The sequence below is a fragment of the Anas acuta genome, chromosome 23 (genome assembly GCF_963932015.1).
Source record: "Anas acuta chromosome 23, bAnaAcu1.1, whole genome shotgun sequence".
Taxonomy (NCBI): domain Eukaryota; kingdom Metazoa; phylum Chordata; class Aves; order Anseriformes; family Anatidae; genus Anas; species Anas acuta.
The window spans coordinates 2,136,875-2,156,575 of NC_089001.1; the positions used below are offsets into that span (position 1 = coordinate 2,136,875).

At 51.6% G+C, this 19,701-nt stretch overlaps 2 protein-coding genes and 1 long non-coding RNA gene across 6 annotated transcripts; 2 read left to right on the top strand and 1 right to left on the bottom strand.

The window, feature by feature from the left end:
- Positions 1-25: 25 nt before the first annotated feature.
- RPS25 (ribosomal protein S25) lies at positions 26-3,928 on the top strand. 2 transcript variants are annotated; one of them, XM_068659404.1, is made up of 5 exons: positions 26-92; positions 218-313; positions 558-741; positions 1,239-1,337; positions 2,768-3,928. In XM_068659404.1, exons 1-4 carry the CDS (start codon positions 90-92, stop codon positions 1,331-1,333), a joined length of 378 nt encoding a protein of 125 aa, XP_068515505.1. In that variant the 5' UTR covers positions 26-89; the 3' UTR covers positions 1,334-1,337; positions 2,768-3,928. The 2 variants fall into 2 exon arrangements, with proteins under 2 accessions (XP_068515505.1, XP_068515504.1); XM_068659403.1 differs by lacking the exon at positions 2,768-3,928 and adding an exon at positions 1,673-1,737.
- Positions 2,361-5,635, bottom strand: CENATAC (centrosomal AT-AC splicing factor). The gene is made up of 9 exons (XM_068659389.1): positions 5,482-5,635; positions 5,235-5,401; positions 4,995-5,160; positions 4,775-4,902; positions 4,370-4,475; positions 3,934-3,964; positions 3,446-3,535; positions 3,220-3,352; positions 2,361-2,781 (listed from the first exon to the last, which is right to left on the bottom strand). The coding sequence occupies exons 1-9, from the start codon at positions 5,596-5,598 to the stop codon at positions 2,736-2,738; spliced, it is 984 nt and encodes a 327-aa protein (XP_068515490.1). The 5' UTR covers positions 5,599-5,635; the 3' UTR covers positions 2,361-2,735.
- On the top strand, positions 4,238-19,347 carry LOC137843772 (uncharacterized). Of its 3 annotated transcripts, none has more exons than XR_011089665.1 (3): positions 4,362-4,501; positions 14,316-15,002; positions 18,113-19,347. It is a non-coding gene; the product is annotated as an uncharacterized lncRNA (long non-coding RNA). The 3 variants fall into 3 exon arrangements; XR_011089664.1 differs by lacking the exon at positions 18,113-19,347 and adding an exon at positions 15,278-15,810; XR_011089663.1 differs by lacking the exon at positions 18,113-19,347 and having other exon boundaries at positions 4,238-4,501; positions 14,316-15,810.
- Positions 19,348-19,701: the final 354 nt, after the last annotated feature.

The following is a 19,701-nucleotide window of genomic DNA, read 5'->3' on the forward strand; positions in this document are numbered from 1 at the left end:
GTCGCCCCCGCCCCTTCCCGCCCCGGCCTCGCGCCCGCCCCCCCCTCGCCTCATCCTTTCGCCGCCGCCATCTTGGGAGCAGCAGCAGCATGGTGAGCGCGGCGGGGGGATCGGGGAGAATTGGGGAGAATTGAGGGGAATTTGGGGGAATTAAAGGGAATTAAGGGGGTGTCGTGACCCCGCTGCTCACCGTCCCGCCTCCGCTTCCCTCCCGCAGCCGCCCAAGGATGATAAGAAGAAGAAGGACGCGGGCAAGTCCGCCAAAAAGGACAAGGATCCCGTCAACAAGTCCGGCGGCAAGGCCAAGAAGAAGGTGAGAGCCTGAGGGGTGCGGCGGGGCCGTGATGGGGCCGCACCGGAGCTCCTCCAGGCCCCTCACGCGGCTGCGAGCAGCATAAGGCTGGGGGGGGGGGGGGACCTGGGCCTTGCCGGCCTCCTGCGGGGGTCCCGGGGGGGCTTTGCGGTGTGGGGGTTTCATCATGAAAGCATCGCAAAGCTCAGCCCTTTGTGACTGCTTTGAAGATGGCTTAGTGCTTGGGTCTCTTCTCTCCGAGTAGAAGTGGTCCAAAGGGAAGGTGCGAGACAAGCTGAACAACCTGGTCCTGTTCGACAAGGCCACCTACGACAAGCTGTGTAAAGAGGTGCCCAATTACAAGCTCATCACGCCGGCGGTTGTCTCAGAAAGGCTGAAGATTCGGGGCTCTTTGGCTAGGGCCGCCCTCCAGGAACTGCTCAGCAAAGGTAAGCGCTCGAAACCCCGACAAAACACTGAGCTTCTTGAGTTAGAAGTTGTTTTCTTTTCTTCCTACAAGATTTTGTGCTCCACGTGAAGTATGCAAGTTGGCATGTGTTTGTAAAAGCTGCTGCCTCAGCTTGTATTTCAAAGGTGCGGCAAAGTAAGGGGCAGACTCTGCTGTGATTAGTAATAAGGCTGTGCAGAGGAAGTCATGTCAGAGGGATGGGCCGTGATGCAGCTGCTCCTGGGCTGGAACACAAGCCCTGCATACGCGTGTTAGTAACAAAGTGCTGTTAGCATTCAAATTTTAGTGTTTTAATGGATCCTGTGGTTACTGGGTTAATATCACGTATTTAAGTACCTTTAACGTGAAGTATTGGGTACCCTGCTAGTATTTCCTATTGTGTATCTTTTGGCCCTGGGCGATTTTAACTTAGTGGGCAGCACAAGATCCCCAGCATACCCCCGGAGATGTGCACTCACTCATCTGCTCCTTCCACAGGTTTGATCAAACTGGTGTCCAAGCACCGAGCCCAAGTGATCTACACGAGAAACACAAAAGGTGGAGATGCGCCTGCTGCGGGGGAGGATGCATAGGAAGGTGAGAGCGGGGGCTCCGCTAAGGTGCTGGGTTTCACTGTGTCAGCTGCCAACAAGCAGCTGCGTGCTCGGGGCTGGCCATTTCTCCAGTCTGCTCAGAGGATGTTGCTTGCACTCCGAGTCACTTCTAGGGTAGTGTTACTGGAAACAGCAGCTCTCCAGAATTAAAGAGCCATTTGCTGTTTTGACCACGTTGCCCACCACGGGGGAAGGTGGTGTGTGCTCTCCTGTCTTTGTGAGCTCTAGGGCAGGTGGGTGCCTGCTGCCTTTGTCAGAGCACACTGGGACTGAACTGGTTTGAACTGGTGGTCTGATTTGGGACTTCTTGCTTTGCAGGTTTTCCAGCGACCTCTTCAACAATACATCCTATGTGGATGCATACAATAAAATTATTAAAATAATTTTTCATGCTTCTTTCTCAAGAATGTGTATTTTTCATTACTAACGCGTGCTTGCTGTTGGATTCTGGGACGGGTCACAAGTTAAATTCCTGTTCCAGCCAGGTTTTGCCAAGCTTTTTTCGTTTATACCACATTGCAAATTACCATGAAAATTCTTTTATGGCGGGGAAATGGAAAGAACATTTAACATCTATGGCTGCTGTAGGTGATACGATTTCAGGAAAACTGAAAACCATTTCTTGCACTGTAGATAAAAAAGGGGGTAGCATAGTGTTTTAATTACTTAAATTCCCTCTAACAAGCCATGACCACGTTTCTCTACGAGGAAACAGCCTTTGTCAGGCCAGGGGAAGTGTAGGTAAGGAACGCTGCATAAAGTAAAAGTATTTTCTTTAAATTAGAAGGAATAACTATCCATAGGGAAAGTTTTTGAGGCAGCCTTTCTTCTACTGAGGACTAATTACAGTTGCCCTTGATGTGAAGCAGAAGTGGATTTTTTCTTTCTCTGAAAGCTGTAACATGTTAAAGTCACAAAAAGTGAAATGAAAACAACAAGCATAGGACAGCAGTTGCTAGGAGAAGTAGCACTGTATCCAAAATGAATTTCAGTTGGTCTACTAACAGGATATATTTTTTTTTTAATTTCTCAAAAGCTTAGTTTATTCAAAGAGCTGTCACGCTATGTGTAGTGTATGCTGTGTAAGCTGAGCTTACTGACAGCTTACAGCAGGGCTGTCTTTGTGCAGTCTGACTTCAGAAATCAACGCCAGGATGCACAGCACATCCTTTACAGGACTGGATCTGCTGCACCAGCCCCTTGCAACATAGCTTTCAGCAACAGTGCTCAGCTCCTAGTGTTACCCTGTGGCCAGGCCGCCTTCCAGGGGACTGGAGGCATCTGGATGGATGTCAAACGTGGCACTGGCAATGCTAGAGCAACCTACAGCCTACTTTTCCACAAAGATCAGAGCTTGGTTTCTTCTGTGGTCCTCTTCTCATCACCTTTTCTTCTTCTTTTCCCCTGATTCAGCTCTAAACTGATGCCTGAAAGAGAGCATAGATGTCAGGAAGCAGCAGCCTTTAAAGAGATAACGAAAGCTCCCTCATCTATCAAGTAAGACAGTGCTATGCCTGATACTTTAGAACAGAAGCTCCCTCAATTTTCCAGTTATTTCAGTGAACTGTGGTTCCCAGTAGTCTTCAGCTAGTTGACGCAGATGTCCAGTGTATTGAATTAAAAGTGCCAGTGCAACAGGTATGTGTAAAAGCACAGGTATGCAAGGCTGGAAAGGTAGCTGGCCTTGACAAGACCGAGACCTTAGCGTGTGTATTTTTCTCTGGATTGAGTGCTATGTGAAGGAATTCCTTCCTTTGCATGGAAAAGTTTTCTCTGCACACTCACTGTCACAAAAGCTGCTCCATGAGAAGAAGGAAGCTGCTCACCCACAGCACAGCATCAGTCCATGCTACCCCGAAACTTACCTGGACTGCCACCTCCTGCCGTGGTTCCACACCCGACCAAAGGAAGGGAGCCAGCTGTCTCCTGTCTGAGAGGCATGGTCAAAATTGGCACCAACGCGGTCTGCTGGGAGCTTCTTCAATTTCTGCTTATCCTCTAAAAGAATTTAATCAGATAGTTTTTAAAAATCCTTCTGGTTCTTTAGTGCAGAATTAATTCAAAATTAACAAATGTGTGCAAGCTGCTCACTTTGCCTTAGAAATTCCTCATATGAAGGTCCAATTTGCTTTTCACTTCCATCCCCTTCGTCTTCCTCTGTCAGCCAGGGAGGTTTTGCACCTAGAAGTCAGGGAAAATGTATGGAACTACTGAAGATACCTGAAGTGCCTGGCTTGAGATAGAGAAGAGTATCGCCTCTCCCCCGTACCTGCAGCTTGTCCTTCTCTTTCATTTTTTAAGAAGAAGAAGCTGGCCTGCCTTGGTTAAGGCCATGACAGATCGCACCTAAAACCATGCAGTCTGCACAGCAGCAGTGCACAGGCTCTGCAGTGCCAACGGAGTTTTGATAGCACTGAAGTGTTTTCTCCTGTTTTAGAATGTCAGTATTTTAGCAAGTGAGCACCTGTTGGTCACCTTGTAACTGTTCCAAAATTGCTTTAAGTTTTCCCTGTTACACTTCTAACTCAAGAGTTTTCAGTAGGACAGTAAGTAAACGAGCCAAGTAGCAGGCAACTTACCTGTGTGAACATTTCCTTTCCCTTCTGTTTCCTGTCATGAGAAACACAAAGCACTAATTAGAAACTGATGCTTTCAAGATTATCTCTGAACAAAGATTGCCCATCATGCGTGTTCCAGTACACAAGAAGTGCCTGAGAATTTCCCTTCCAGTACTAAGTCCTGATGCAGAAAGAGGGAGACTCTTCTCCATTGTCTTTAAAGGAGTGTTTGTTTTTTTACAGTGTATTTTAAAGAATGTTTTTTTAAACCAAAGCTAACGCTAGCTGACTAAAACTCCAAGCTAGTCGCTTGCCTGACTGCAAAGTTGCCTTTTTCAGCAACAGAGATTCACTGGGGCAACTGCAACCCCTTGTTTTGCTTTGTAACCCATGCTAGTGGAACTTGCAGCTGTTTAAATCACACCGGTTACCAAAATCAGGTGATAACAGCCCCCACCTGGTGGCCAATGAAGGTCAAAGCCTGGCCTGACTCCATCCAGTTTAAGTTGGGTCCTGTCTGCATGCTGCTTGGACCAGGCTGCTCGGTGTTGTGAGAGGAATCCCTACAACAGAGGAGCCACAAAGAGAGGTGAGTCAGAAATAACACTGTGTGCATGTTCGGGACCCTCCCAGTAAGAAAAAAAAGGAGTGTTCTTGGTGTATGAGAACATTAGGTGTTTAGAAGTTACTGTGCTTGCTTCTTGTGGCTGTCACTGCTTATGTACCAATTTGTTGATGAGATAATACTCTCTGTGCATGTGCTGCTTGCTATAGTTTAGATTTTAAGGAATGTTAATCCCTGAAAGCTACAAGGGAGGGCAGTCCTGGCTGCAGCCAGCTGCCCACACCATCACATCCTTACCTCAGGGGGGCTGTGACAGAGCTGGAGGCAGCAGGTCCCACACAAAGCAGTGGCTCAGCACCAACCTGGAGGGCAGCCCGCACCGTGTCCCGCTGCCTGCGCTCTGCCTCCCGGATGCTGGCCGCTATCTGCAGAGAGAGCAGCGCTGTGATGATAAGAAGGTGGTGGCAGAGAGGACAGCAAGGTAGGGGGTGTCCCACCGCCCTCCTGACCCCCAAACCTGCTGGATGCGCTCCTCCTCTTGCTCCTCGTAGTTGCCCAGAGCCTCTGCGAGCACCACCGCCAAGCGCCCGCGGTCCTCCTCCGACAGCACCAGGCGCTCCCGCAGCGCCGCCTCCGCCCGGTTCTCCCGCAGGAACCGCGCTGTCTCCCGACGGTGCTCGGGGCTGCGGGGCTGCCATCAGCGGGGCTGCCCCCAGTACCCCCCCGCTGCCCTCCCAGCCCCGTTCCCGGTCCCTACCCGGCGAGGTGCTGCAGGAGCCCGGCTTGCGGCACCACCAGCCCCCCTCGCCGCCAGTCCCGGGGCACGGCGTGGCCGCAGCAGGGGCACCAAACCTTCCTCTCGTGCTCCGCCGCCTCCTCCCGCACCACGACCGCGTCCCGCAGCACCTCCAGCGCCGCCGCCACCTACGGGACGGGAGCAGGGTGAGGAGGGCACCGAGAAGGGGACCGGGAGGGTCCCGCACCCACCCCAGCCCCGCGCCCACCTCCTCCTGCAGCTTCTCCAGCGCCTCCCGCAGCCGCCGCCGGTGCCCGGTGCTGTAGAGGTGGCGGCGGCCGGTGAAGGAGGTGCGGCGGCACAGCGAGCAGTAATGCACCGCCATGGCGGGGACGGGAGGAAGAGGAGGAGGAGGAGAGGAGGGCGGGGAGCCGCTGCGGTTAACGAAAGGCGCTCGCTGCTGCCGCCTCGTGCCGCCGGGCTGCCCCGGCAGCGGCTCCCCGAGCGGCTCCTCGGTGGCTGTGGCCGTGCCTCTGCCCCCTCCCGGTAGCTTGGTTTGAAAGCAGGGGCTAGCACAGGTTCCAGAAGCAGGGAGCCACAAGGAATCGGGGACCAAACACAGGTTCCGTGAGTTCTGCAGAAGACACAAAGAGGAATTTGTTATAGTTATTTGGAGCATCCTGAGCTCTCAGGCACTGATACTAGAGCCTCAGTCAGCCCCAATCCATGTTAATTTGGCAGGTATTGTATTGCTAAGCATAACGAGGGACTCTGTTTTCATTTAGCCTGGCTTCTCTAGCTATGTTAAGTTCATTTAAGAATGCTTCCTTGGTGGTCTCCTGACTCAACCTGCTTGTGGGGGTATCTGATTGTCCAGTATCGTGGACAATCGTGCTGCCATTCTGCATCTTCTGAGGAAACGGGATGCCTGCACATGAGTCACCTTCGTTCTCTGTAAGCTGGGGAGAGGAAGAGCAAAAAGGATATGGGTATATTAGCCCTTGGTGGAATGAGGAATAGAGATGGCTGGTTTTGTTTTGGGGGGAGCTAGGTGTGGTGAACTGTATAGGAAGCTGGGCAGATCTCAGCCCCGTTGCTAGTGGAGGTGCTGTGCTTTCCTGAATTAATTTGTTTCTTCTGGTCTCAGCCAAGAGGCCTGGTCTTCAGTGGGTGATAGAAAAAATAACCTCACTGAGCTAATAGCTATGCTGTCCTTGTTCTACCCATGAAGCAAATTTCAGCCTCTATTCCTGCACTGTGTGCTCTCATTCTGGCCATCAGATTCTGGGCGTCGAGTGACCCTTGCTGTAGCAGGAGGCAGCTGCTTACAGAACTGCTGAAGCAGCTCGGTTTTCCTACAGGATTGCTAAGCAGGTCTGGTAGTTAGGACTTCCTAAGTAGTCCCTTTACATTCCTTTTAAGTCTTGCTGAAGGACATCAGCACATCCTCCCCAGGACGGTCTGGATTAGAATAGTCCCCAGATGCGTTTGGGGAAGTCCCTGTGGCAGCAGTGATCAAGGCTACTGGACTGTTGGATCCAGCTCAGTCCATGCCAGGGCAAACCCAGGCTGGGGTTTACCCACAGCCCCAGGTGAGGCTGAACATCAGGTCCTAAGGAGAAGGAAAAGTGTCGCTCCAGTGGTGCTGCCTGACCATTGCTAGACCCGGCTGTCCAGAAGCAGCCTGGTGAAGCTTTAACAGAATGCAGATTCCAAGGCGAAGGTTGCCAGTTGCCTTCTCTCTCTCAGCAGTGGTGTGTTTTGTTTTTTTTTTTTTCTTATTGTTTGCATACAGCATGCATGGCTGTGAGTTCTCACACCACTGCAGCTAGACCAAACAACCGTGCTCAGCTCTGATATTTTACTTTTCAGTGAGACAAGCTGGAAGAGTGTAAATTACTCCCTTCAGCAGCACTCCTTTCCCAAGTTTATCTACCCAAAAGGTAGTATTGGGAGGGAAGTATATCAGCAGGCACAGCTATGAAATTATACCATTGTCCTTGAGAGAGGGACAGACTTGAAGATTAGAAAAATTCCAGTCTAGACACAGCCTCTCTGCTTAGCAAAATAAAAGCCCCTTTCCCATACCATGCCCTAAAAATATCACCAGCCTCTGTGGGTAATGCCACAGGGGTCAGCTTGCCAGTTTAGCATGCGAGAGCTCAGTAGCTGGTTGAGGCTGTACGTCCAGAAACAATGTGGTGAGTTAGTAGGATTTAGATCCTTCTCTCTCCCAGGGTGTGCAATGCACAGAATTTGGATGGGAAAAATACTAATTTTGGCTTAATGGCTGACCAGGGCCTGCATTGTGCACACCAAGATTTCTCTCCTTCCTTTGGGCTTCAGGAGAGTGGGACTTAGCTATGGGCATAAGGACTCGCGGATGGCAGCTAAAGGGAAGACACTGGGTTCTGAAGGGAGATGCTGGTAAGAACAGGAGAAAATAGGAGAGATGCACACTTTGAACGTAATCACAAAAAGAAATTTCTAACGTTGCATTTTAAACATGAACTGAAATAAAATGGTCTTTTTATTAACTTATAAAATCTCATAAATTGTAAATTATAGATTAGATTTTCACCTGAGTTTTGGAGACAAATCTTTTTAAAAGAAAGTTAGCCAATCAGTCCCTGTGCGACCTTTACCTTAGAGAAACTGATCCTTAGTGATGGCAAGTTGGAGTTCTGCCATACCCCAGTCTTCAAGGCCATTTTTTAAATGCAGGCTTTCCCAGAATGACTTATTCTGAGAATTCAAGTACATTTTATTGCAAAGCAATCTTCAGATGCTACGTGCAGTCAGATCTCTGAGAGCGGCACAAAGAATTCTACTAGCGTGAAGTGCTCTGCATGCTGAGTGATTTTTTTTTTTTTAAAGGGTATCACATGGGTGAGTGAAGGGCTCGTTTCTGTTTCACACTTCCAAATACCTATTGAAGACCCTTCCAATGACTAAATAGTTAATATTAGTGGAGTAAGCAAGCTGATTGAGAGTAAAAGAGGTAGCACCTCCTAGGCTCCTCTGTTTTCTGTTCTTATATTTTACTAAAGCCCTAAAGGGGGCTTTAGTGTCTTACATTTTACTAAAGCTGGGGGGGGGGGAGGTATCAGCAGGAAATTAACATATTTCCTGTATCAGCAGGAAATTAGATTTCAGATGCAGTACGCATGTTGACCATTTTGTAGAAGCATACAGATTATGCTCATAGCTGTAGACTTGTTAAGGGACAAGCTGTCAGTCTGCAGGGTGGCAGAAAGAGGCTGGTTTTGGCAATTGCTGAAAAAGGTTGCACCATAACATTGGCATCATGATGCTGGGAGAATCTCAGCTTAAAAATTCATTCTCTGAACCTTTCATCACAGGTTTGGCTTCAAGTGTGTGTGTTTTTTTTTTTTATTATTTTTTTGTAGGTAATTAAAAAAAAATGGGTAAGATGCTTTTCCCAGCTGCAGGATTGCTTTGGGCCAAGTGTTCCTGTGCTGTTTACTGTCACTATTATCTTTTGAGGCAAGCTGTTGAAAAATAAGTCAAACGCCAAACCAGGTTTTCTTGTAAAGGTAACATTCAAAGGGTAGAGAGGATGTCGCATGCTTGGCTTTGCCTCTTCAAAAAAAACAGGCCTGAAAGTCTATGCTGCAGTAAGTTTTGTGTAGTTTTTATTAGGTATTTCCTAAATACCAAGCCAGTATGGCTTTGCTTTTGGTAGGTGTGAAAGAATACAGTTGCAAAAACTTTTTTCTACCTTTCTGTGAAGAGCTCAGTCCTTAAGGCAGACGTGCTTCCTGTCAGATCCTTGAGGTATAAACAAGATGTGCTTGGTGGTTTGGTTTCCTCCTAAAAAGCTTGAGACCGCCCCAATCAAAATCTCTTTCCCCTTCCTGAAACCGGAGCCTGATGTTTGACTTGGGATATGTTGCAAACAATCCGACTACTATAGTTTAATAATTTACTACCTATCACTTGACCTGTTGTACCACAAAGTTGCTTTCCCCTTTCTGTTTGAAATGAAACTCTCACACAGCGTATGCATGGTGTTTAGCGTGCATCAGCTGAGGTGTAGTAATTCATGAAGCCCATGATTATCTGTATACACTCTCAATTAATGTCTCACCTACCCACATAACCTTTGGTACTTCAGTAAACTTGCATTAGTGTTAGTGGATGTGGTTATATTAACAAACTTAGAACAACCTAAGTATTTTTGGAGTAAAAAAAAGTTCTGAAGTAGCTAAGCCCTGCACAGTGATAAAGTATCTTGACCTGCTCGCCCTTCAGCCAGGCATGGCCTTTTAAAAGCGAGGAAGGCAATGCGTGAGGCTGTAATGTGGGAAAAAAGAAGACTCCTTTAAGGAGGAATTTGTCTGTGAAAACTACAGGAAACAGTTCTTTTTACTGCTTTCAGAAATCATCCCTGGGAAGAGCATGTCTGCGGGAGGACAGCCGGGAGTATGCTCGGATATTTTGGGAGCATTAAGGGGATTCACCTGGTGCTGGTTCAGAGCCTTGGTTTGGTTTTGGCCCTTATTGTGCTGAATCGCAATCCCACTGGTTTGTATAAATGGCCAATTTATCTGATGGTCCCAATTTGTGGTCAAGGCATCAGGACCCTTCAGCTCCATCTCACCATGCCTGCCTTTGCCGGGGAGACAGATCACGATCAGACTGACAGAATCAACCTGTAGCACATAAACCTAGGGCTGCCGATTCTTTACACCACACAGTTTAACCAGAAGCTCCTGCTTTTCTCCTAAAACCAGCTCTGCTTTGATCCCTGCCTGACAGGGAGCGGGCAGGGCCCGGCCGCCCGCCCGGGGGCCGCCTCCGCCGCCAGGGGGCGCTGCCCGCCGCCGCCCGGCCCCAACATGGCGGAGGCCGCGCCCCGGGCCTACCCCGGCGGGAGCTGAGGCGGGTGGCGGGGTGGCCCGGCCTCCATTTTGAGCTTAAAACACCACAGCTGCGCGGCCAGCGTGTGCAGCGTTTAGTTTAGGAGAGATTCAGGTCACGGCTGTTGTGCTTGGAAGCCGTGGGATGGTGGCTGCGCAGGGATCAGTAATAAAGCAGTGGGAGTGTGTCACGGCGAAGGAAGCAGCCGCAGCTCTGTGCCAAGGTGGAGGCTGCTGATGAGCGGTGTCCCTCCATCCAAAGGGACTTGGACAGGCTGAAGTTGGCCCTCATGAACGTGATGAGGTTCAACAAGGCCAAGTGCAAGGGTTGGGGCAGTCCCAGACACGAGTACAGACTGGGTGGATCTGTAAGGTCCCCTCCAATCCAAGCCATTCTGTGACAGACTTGGGCATATAACTAAGGTTAATAAATCTGATTTCTGTTCATCCAGTGACGCTCCTCAGGTTTTATAGCCAGTGACAACTTTGTGTGCATTACAAAGCTGCAGAATTAATAGGAAAGCTTTTTTTGCCTATAGGTTCAGGGCTAAACTGGATGCCTGTACATGGCTTCTTACCAGACAGCACCAAGAAGCTGAAGCCAGCAGTGTGTGTCCTCACCTCTCAACCCCAGCACGTGAGGCCTGATGCTGGAGTCGTATCTGGTTTCTTACAGCAGCATCCAACCAGAGCGTTAGGGCACAAGCCTTTGCAAAAGGCGGTTCTGTGCGATTCAGCCTCCTTCTTGCTAGTGGAGAGAGAGTCGGTGAGATCATGAGGCCGTGCCACTGGAAGTTTCATCTAAAAAAAAATAACAATAAAATCCTTTTCTTCTTGCCGCAGCTTGGAACAGGGATGTTGTATCTTTAAGGCACCCCCTTCGCATTCCACTAATACCTCAAGGCCTCGGAGTGCTTCTGGAGGAGAGGATCAGTGCAGGAGCTGAAGGCATCTCTCCCTGCCCTGCTGCACTGCTCACTTACTGCTCCGAAGGCTGCGCTTTGCCGTTTCCACGGAAACCATTAGTTGCTAAGCGACTGGAGCATCATCTGTGCTGAGCCCTCGCATCTAATTATCCCATCACGGTGGCTGAGAGGGGCTGGGGGGGGATTAACTCTTCTACCATGGCAGATCCATTGACAACACTTTAGTAACATTTAAAGGGACATTGTCTCCCTCCTGCTGCAGTTGTCGGTGGTCTGTTGCTCAGCCAAATCCTTGGTTTTCTTGCGTCACTTGAGCTTGAGGAGGAATACGGGTTTCTGCGAGCAGCAGAGGAACTGGCTGTGCTGGTGGCTGCCCATGCACGGAACTCTCCTGGGAGCTCTGGGGTCTTTTCTCTGGTCAAGTTATGCTTGATGTGCTTGGCTGTGTGTCTGGGTAGCGCAGTCCGTGTCCTGTGGGCTCTGTCAGGGCTATCCTTTGAGTCCTTCAGGTATCTTCTTTGCCTTGTGATAGCCCCGATGCTGCCCTCACGTTATTGTGCCTATCCCAGGAGCCTGATGTCACGTCTGACTTAAATATGAGAATAAACTTTTTCATGATAGATTTTTTCAGGAAATTTTATTTCCTGAAACCTCTGTAACTGGATGTCAGCTACCGATTGGTGAATTTTGAATGTTCGGACACAACAATCAGTCTGAGAGCAGATTCTGATTTTGAATTTGCTAATCCAAGATCGATGTCGTGCAGGACTCAGTGTCCCCACATAACAGACTGCAGCAGGCTGAGATTCTGGGACTTGTGAGAAGAGTGGTGCAGCTACCAGTGTGACTTATCTTTAGGCAAGTTGCCTGAGCTTTTTTGTTTTCCAGCTCTCCTGAAGTCTGACTGCAAGGTCTGTGGCTGAGTAAATTGTGTTAGCTCCTCGCCTGCTCTCACCTGGCTGGATACTGAAGAATTTCTGTTACCACTTACTCCTGAGAAAGGGACACTTTGTGATTTGCTGAAGTGGTAGCCTCAAAGCTCCAGCCACTAGAAAAGCAGTGGAGATTTGTTGGAAAGTTTTTTCCTTTTTTGTTACTGTACAGGTCTATGAACCAGCTGAGCCTCGTTGGCATAGTGCGAAGCAGCGTACCTGCTTACGAGAGGGTATAGCAAGATCTGAATGCCTCGGTGAGAAAGGGAGGTGGTGAGCCAGGTGAGCACGATGCTGTTCAGGGGGCAGGGGAGGACTCTGCCGCTTAGCAAAAGCGAGACAAAGGTTGTGTGCATGCGGAAATCAAAGGAACTGTTCAGAGCAGAGTTTGCCATGTGCTGGGGGCTTGCAGGGATCAGGAGAAGCAAATGTGCAAGCGTGTGACTCACGCATGAGGTCCCAGAGTCAGGAAGGAGTAATCTAAAAGCTGCTTGAGCCATGTGCTGAATGTTAATGAGGCAAGCCGTGCTTGCAGAAGTGCTGCAGCCCAGCTCCTGTCACTGTGCTTTACTACCAGTGCGGCTGATTCCCTGAAAAGAGTGAAAAGCCTCACACTGGCAGAGCGTGCCTGCTAACTTGAACTTCTGTGACTTGGCTGGCAAGGCAGGCCGGGAGCTTGCAGAGCGGAGCGATTAGCACGGCGCTTTGCTCTGTCTGCAAGCTCTGTGAAATGCTCCTCCTGCACCTGCAGTCTCCTCAGTGGAGAACAGCCCTCTTCTGCTCGACAGCTCCCAGCACTGTCACAAAACGTGGCCTCAGGACAGAATCAGGGCAGACTCAATCAAGTGTTGCAGCTCTCGTCAACCACAAACTTGTTTTAGCCAGGCAATCCTCGTCCATCCTGGTGGACGGCTGCTGTCCTGGGGTGGCACCCAGCGCAGTCGCACAGTGGTTTGGACGAGGAAGAAGCTGAAGTAAAGGAGGGGAATTAGAAAGATACGAGGGGAATTGCTTCAGTTGGAATTTGGCCAGGATGCTGGATCAGACAGCCTGACTTCTGGGACGTGTCAAGTGGTTTCTAGCAGCTTGTTTGAAATATGGGACTTGGGGTCTTGCAGTTCCTCCGCTGTGGGTGGCTCAGCAATAGGTTTCCTGGCTGTTGAGAGGCCAGCGCTGTTCGTGGTTCATTCTGCTTCCACGTCAGAACTCAGGAATATCTTGCCCGGTCTGCTAGATTACACTGCCTTTGCTCTTCAGTTTCACTTGCATGCTTTCCCTTTTGCTTTTCTTTTGGCTTCTTGGGGCATAAAGGATTCTCAAGAAGAACTGAAGTTAGGAGAGCAGCAGCTGAGGAACCTTGCCAAATGCTCTGTGCTGGTTGACAGTTCTTAAAACCAGATGGTTACCAATTAAAGGGAGTCAAGTGAGGGGGTTACATTGGCCTTTCTGTTGTTTTTTTTTTTTCTTCCTTTGAAGGAAAATTTTTTGTGACCCTGGAGGACCGTCACCTTCCCCTCTGTGCAGGGATGTCTTCCAGGGCTGGTAGTTCATGGTGACCCCACAGCCATCTGCTGGGTGCTGTGAGGAGGAGCTGGTCACAACACTGGAACAAGGAATCTGGGAGCTTTCCTTGAAGCCTTGTCCTGTCAGTAGAAACAAGCCTGTCCACGTTGTGCTGCCCTTTAGCTGAGCGTTACCGTCCTCATCCTCGGGGAACTTCTTGTTTGTCAGCCCGCTGCACCTTTCCCACAGAGGAGCACTTTAAACACTGCCGCTCTCAGGCCATTTGTATGCAAGTGGGCTGCTTCACGTGGCTTTTCTTCATGGTACTGCGAGCGGGATGGCTGGGAAGATGAAGGGCAAGCACAGTGTGTTTCCTTTTTTTTTTTTTTTTTTCCCCAAGAACATTCAGTTTCTAGAGCCAATCTTAACAGATGCACTGTCAATGCTTAGCAGTTCAACCTCATGTGGAAGAATTGTGTATGAGGAAAAATGTATTGGCAGTACCAAACACCTCCCACTCGGACTCATGTCCAAGAAAAGTGTAGCAGCTTTGTCTCGATTCAATTCCAGAACTGTGGTCCTTCACAGGCTCCCTCTGCTAGGAATCGTGTTCCTTCCTCCTGAAGGGCTGGATTTCCAGGGACGTGCACCAGGACTGCTGCTGCTCATCCTTCCACTCAGGATTGCTGAGTGGAATCTCCTTTCTTAATACCCTCACAATAAATGGTGCTGTTAGACCATGCTACCAGGACCAGTAGATCGTCTCCCTTAGGTTAGTTGCGTGGTTCCAGGTGTGTGTTGTCATTTCCCTCCCAGTCTCTGGCTGGCTTGCTTTAACAGGTAGTTTTTTCCTTGCAGAACTTCGGTAGGGACCAAGCAACTTTGCACTTCATCCTTCAGCTCGCCTCTGCAGCCTTGGAGCATGTCACAACCTGGGCAAATTCTGTAGACAGCCTGGAGACCAACACAGCTCCCTCCAACCTGCTGGGAGCTTACTGTAGTGATATAACCCCAAGGTGGAAAGAGCAAAATGTCCTTGGAAAAAGGCCGTTTTCACATTCCTCCTGAAAACTGAGGGTTTCAGGGGGCTGCCCTTCTTTCCCATCTTCTTATGGTGTTTGAGCACCAACAGCTGTTGACGAGAGGGCAGAAGACTCAATGAAATGTCCAGGAGCACACTGTCCACCCCACAAATACTTGGTGATCACACCAGAGGCTGGCTATGTGATGTGTTCCCTGCTTTACCACTGTCTAGTCTGGGCAGAGCTGATCTGACTCGCTTTAATGGTGAACCCAGAGCCTTTGGGTGCTGTGGATGATGCTGGAAGTTGACAAGCTATGGCTAACGTGGCAGGAGGGAAAAGCTGCTTCCTTTTCTCTGCATTTGTAGAGAACTCTGGGCTGCAGGTACAAGTGATCATTGTCTTCAGCTCTCCAGCTGCACCTCGTGCTGCGGGGCCAGGGCAGTCTGCCGACATCGGGACTGATGGGGCTGCTCCTCTTCCACATCCTCAGGTCTCACCAGTGCACAGATTCCTCTGCCAGGTAGGTAACAGCAGCTTTCTGCAGGAGCTGCACCACCTGTGGCTCTTTGTCCTGCTGGAGTTTCAGAGCAAACGTGGACCGATGAGGTTATTTTGCCCTAGGTGGGCTTCTCCGTGTGTTTCTGTGGGATCAGAGTGCCGGTTTGGGGTCAGTCTGGAGGGAAGGGCACCGTCCTTTTTGTGTCCCCGATGGCACAGCACAAATCCACCTCTGTGTGATGCTGCTGAAGCATCCCCTCTCCCTGTCATGAAATATTCATGGCTTTCTCAAAACAGGCTCCGGCACAGCAGATCTGCACGGCCCTCCCCTCCCCTGCCCCCTTCACACCCCGGCAATCTGTGCTGCAGAGAGGGTGGCTGTGGGCTCTGCTGTGAGGTCAAGCCAGATCCAGGCAGCTGATCTCTGCGTCTTTGAGGAAGTAAAACAGCAGAAAAGAAGTAGAAAAACCCCGGGAGGTGCTTTTCAGCATTAACCCCTTCCGTGCAGGGAAGCACCAACAGGAGCAGAGTACAATGAGCAGTCACGGGAGAATAAGATGCAGAGAGCAGCAGGGATGAAGCAGTCCTTTGTGAAGCTGGGAAGAGGGCTCCCAAACCTGGGAATCCTGCTGGAGTGCTCAGGCCCTGGTGCCCTTGATGGATAGGTTTGGGTCCGTCTCGTGTGAGTTACTCTGCTTCTCTGGCTTTCTTGTAAGCTTCCTCGATTTCATTGTATTTGTTCTGCAAGGTGAGCGTCCTTGCTAGGATGTCACGGAGAAGTATTCTGTTTCCCCCGCGGGTAGAAGAGAATAAATCTTGAACCTTGGGAATTACATCTCCGTGATGTTTACATTCGGGGCATTTTTGAGCCACCTCCTCATTTAATATGTCAGTCAGTGAAAGTAACGTACAGAATGAATTACAGAGGGAAGGCTCTGTGCTGGGAGCAAGGACTGGCAGCGAGGGCATCCAGACTCCCTCAGAGGCCTTCCGTGAGCCCCGTTGTGCAGTGGGAACCCTCTCTCCTCACGAGAGGACCCTGCTGTACGCAGAGCTCCCTGGGCAAGCATGGAGGGGAGGAGGAAACGTGGTACCTGTCAGACACAGGGCGCAGGTGGTATTTGAGTGGCCTGGTTGGGCTGGTGGATGCAAGCGGTTCATCCCTCCCTGCTCATCCCCTTGAAAATCTGATTTGCATTCCCTTTTCTTCCTCTGGATCCTGCTGTTACCATGGGAACTATGTTCACAGTTGCATTTCATTGGCTTCTGGAAAAACTCCTTTTTCCCTTTTCCCCTTTTCCACCTTGGACGTGAGGCTGTGGCAGTCAGAGGGTGGGGAAGCTTGCAAGGGTTCTGATAACTGGGGTGAAGGCAGCAGCCAGAAGTAGGAATGGGGAAATAGGGCAAGACCTTTAGGGACTGTGGGAAGCAATTATGTTTGTGTGGTCTTTAGCTTGGTCTTTTCTGTGTCCTGTGGCTATGAAAGGGGTCGTGGACACCTCTTGTCCACACATCTGCCTGCTCAGCCAAGGGACCGCTGTATGGGTGCAAGAAGGTAAGGGAGGAGACGATGCTCCAGGCTCTTGTGCTGTCACCCTTTTGCGTTGTTCAGGAAGGTTGTGCTGTGGCCTGGCAGTTTGGGAGCACACACAGAAAGTCTCAAGCAGCTGAGACACATCGGCACCAACCAGCACTTGTTGGCTCGCCTGGTCCTCGTGTCACCGTGCGATGCCCCTCGCTGCTGCCAAACGCAGCAGGCTTGTGTGAACAGGGGGATTGCCTTGGAATGAGGAGAAAACAGGGATGCAATGCAGAGAGGGTCCTCAAGCCTGTTTTTAGGGTTTGCCTTCTGTCACTGTGCAGCGGGATGAGCAACGAGTCTGCTTGAGGCTCCCCACAACACCTCCAGCCTCTTCGTGCCAGGCCAGCCCGTGTTTGGTGGGCTACCTCTGCCAGACACAGCTCTCCTGCAAACCTCTGCCTTGCCTTCCCTCGGGGACAGCATCCTGGTGCTGGGTTCTCGCTGCTGATGCTGCACAAATACCTGCAAGGAGACCCTAAACAGGGGCTGTCTGTGCAGGGGGGGCTGATTCTGACCGTGCCACTGCCAGCTCCGAGCCTCTGCATCTCGCTGTCAGAGGCTGCAGGTTTTTATTTTTTTTTTTTTTATTATTTTTTTTTTCTTTGCACTTTCGTGCAGGACCGATGGGGAGGGGGCTGCGGGGGGGGTCCCTGCTCGGCTCCGAGCCCCGCGGCCGCCAGGCGGCGCCGCCCGCCCGCTCCGAGCCTCCCCCGCGGTACCGGCGCCCGGCGGGGCCCGGGGCAGCGACAACCGGGGGTCCCCTTCCCGTCCCCTCCCCATCTCCTCTTCCTTAAAAGCTGGGAGCAGGCGTGGAAGAAGCCGTAGCACGGGGCTGTACCAGGTTTTTCTCCTCCTGTCTGCATCTGGGGTGCTGGTGCTTCCCCTCTCTCCCTCCCTCCCCTCTGCCACTGTCATGAAAAGATGCTGAGAGGGGTGTTAGGAGAGGCAACATCCCTCCAGGATTGCCTCGCTCTGCATCATCTGGGGTTTGGTAGTGCCCCTGCATCAGCAGGGTGTTGTAGGGGAGCATGGAAGGAGATGGGGAAGTCTGGAGTAAGAGAGGCAAGCGGGGAGAAAAGCAGCTGGCAGGAGGACCTCTTGCTAGTCCCAAGTCCCAGAGAGTCCTGGTGGCTCGGACCTGTGCCAGGGAAGTACCACCAGGGCTGCGTGTGTGTGTGTGTGTGTGTGTTTGCTCATCCATGCCCCAGATGCTCCAAGGGGTGAGTGAAAGCTGAAGGAAGAGAGCTCCAAGGGGAGGGCTCATGGCTTTACTCGCAGTCCCCCTCTTGGGAGCACCCAGGACAGCCGGGTCTGACCAAGCGGAGGTGTGGCAGGTGAGTCTGGCTCTGCTGGCCTTGTGTACCCATCACCTTCACTGCCTGTCTGTACAACTCACCTGGTTCACAGATGCCTGTGAGATGCTGCGGGAGAGGCTTTTCCCTCTGCTAGGGATTTGTGTGGCTCAGGTGTTGCACGTACCAAGGTGTATTGGGATTTGCAGATGGCACAAGGCAAAAAAACGGTGACTTCTGTTACGGCTCCGTTTACAGAGTGATTTTGAGCCACCCCAAATAGTAGTTGAAACACTGAGTGAAACAGAATTTGCATCGGGCTTCTGGCCTCACTCTGAACCCACCTGCTCCGTGCTCCAGGATTTGCTGACAAAGGGCTCGAGTGCCTGCAGTGACCGACCGAGCTCCCAGGGCTCCTCCGAGGATGAAGAGACTGAGTAAATAACCAAAGGGAGGGGTTGCTCCTTTCCTAGGTCTCCTGCACTGCAAAACTGCAGCAGCAGCACCTGCTCTTCCCCCTTATCTGCAGCTTTGGGAGCTGGCCTCTGTGTGCCTGCTGCCCGTGGCCACACACATTTGGGCATGCAGCAAGCACATCTGCCTGCCCTGGCACCACCGTGGGGTGCACGATGCCTCTGACGAGACACTGGGGTACGCGGAGGGGAGCCCAGGAACGTGAGCGCTGCCTGTGCAGACCCGAAATCCTGCGCAGGGCCTGCTGCTGCCTGCGCAGCCAGCCAGGAATGTCACAGGGAAATCTGGCTGCTGCAGGGGGGGGGGGGCTGCATTCCTCCCTCCAAGGCTTTTGGGGTCCCCCCCCCGGCTGCTGCTGCTCCCTGCCTGGCTCTCGGGGGGCCACGGGGCACCCTTTGGGCTGGGGGCTCGCCCGGCCCACCCAGCTGCCTGCCTTGCCGTGGGTCGGAGGGGGGATCTGGCTGGCTTTGTGTCACTGAGGCGCTGTGATTTCAGAGCCAACCCTGCCTGCTCAGTTTTTCCAAACCCTCACTTGGAAGGAAGGAGCAGTATCAGGATAAGAGTCCTCCCCACCCACCCCGTTCCCTGCCACCTTCCCAGCTCCCCAGCCAGCCCCGGGGCCCTGGGTGGCAGTGGGAGGCGCTGCCTGTGCTGATTGCTGCCTTTATCGCACCGGTGGCCTTGCTAAATGGGTTAACCCCTTGCTCCCTCGCTGCCTGGCGTTCGCTTCTCCTGACAGCAGGCTGGAGTCTGTCCTGCTGTCAGCCGCTGCAGCTGTGCGGGCTGCCTCCTGGGCTGCAGCTTTCGTGGCTCTGCATGAGGTGAGAGAGGCAGCTCCCACCCCGGCTGGCTGGTTCCCTCCTGGCTTCGGTGCCGGTAACCCCGAGCTTCTGCTTCGCGTGCCACCGAGCAGAGCCCGCTCAGGACAGCAGCAGTGTGATGAGACAGGAAACAGCCAAGCAAATGTCTGCACAAGGAAAACACTGCAGCCCTGGCCCAAGTAGTTTAGGAACCCCTTATCCCGTGTCCTGCCGTGCTGCTGGCAGTTGCATGAGGCTGCTGATGAGCTCGCTTCCAAGCAGCCTGTCTCCTGGCACTTGGCACAGGTCTGTGATGCTGGAGGTGCCCTTTACATGGTTACAGCGCGTAGCAGAGGCCACCCCAGAGCAGGCTGCTGCACTGGGAGTTGGGCTCATCCCCTGTGCATGGGAGAAGGCTTGGAGAGCAATGCCATGCCTGGAAAGGTGGGTTTTAGGAGTGCATCTGATATCGTAGTGATGGCAAAACATACATCTGGAGCTGTAGCACCTTTGTGATCCCGAATTGCATCAGGAGTTTAAGTCTTTGCAAGAAGACGGTGTGTGAGCTGCACT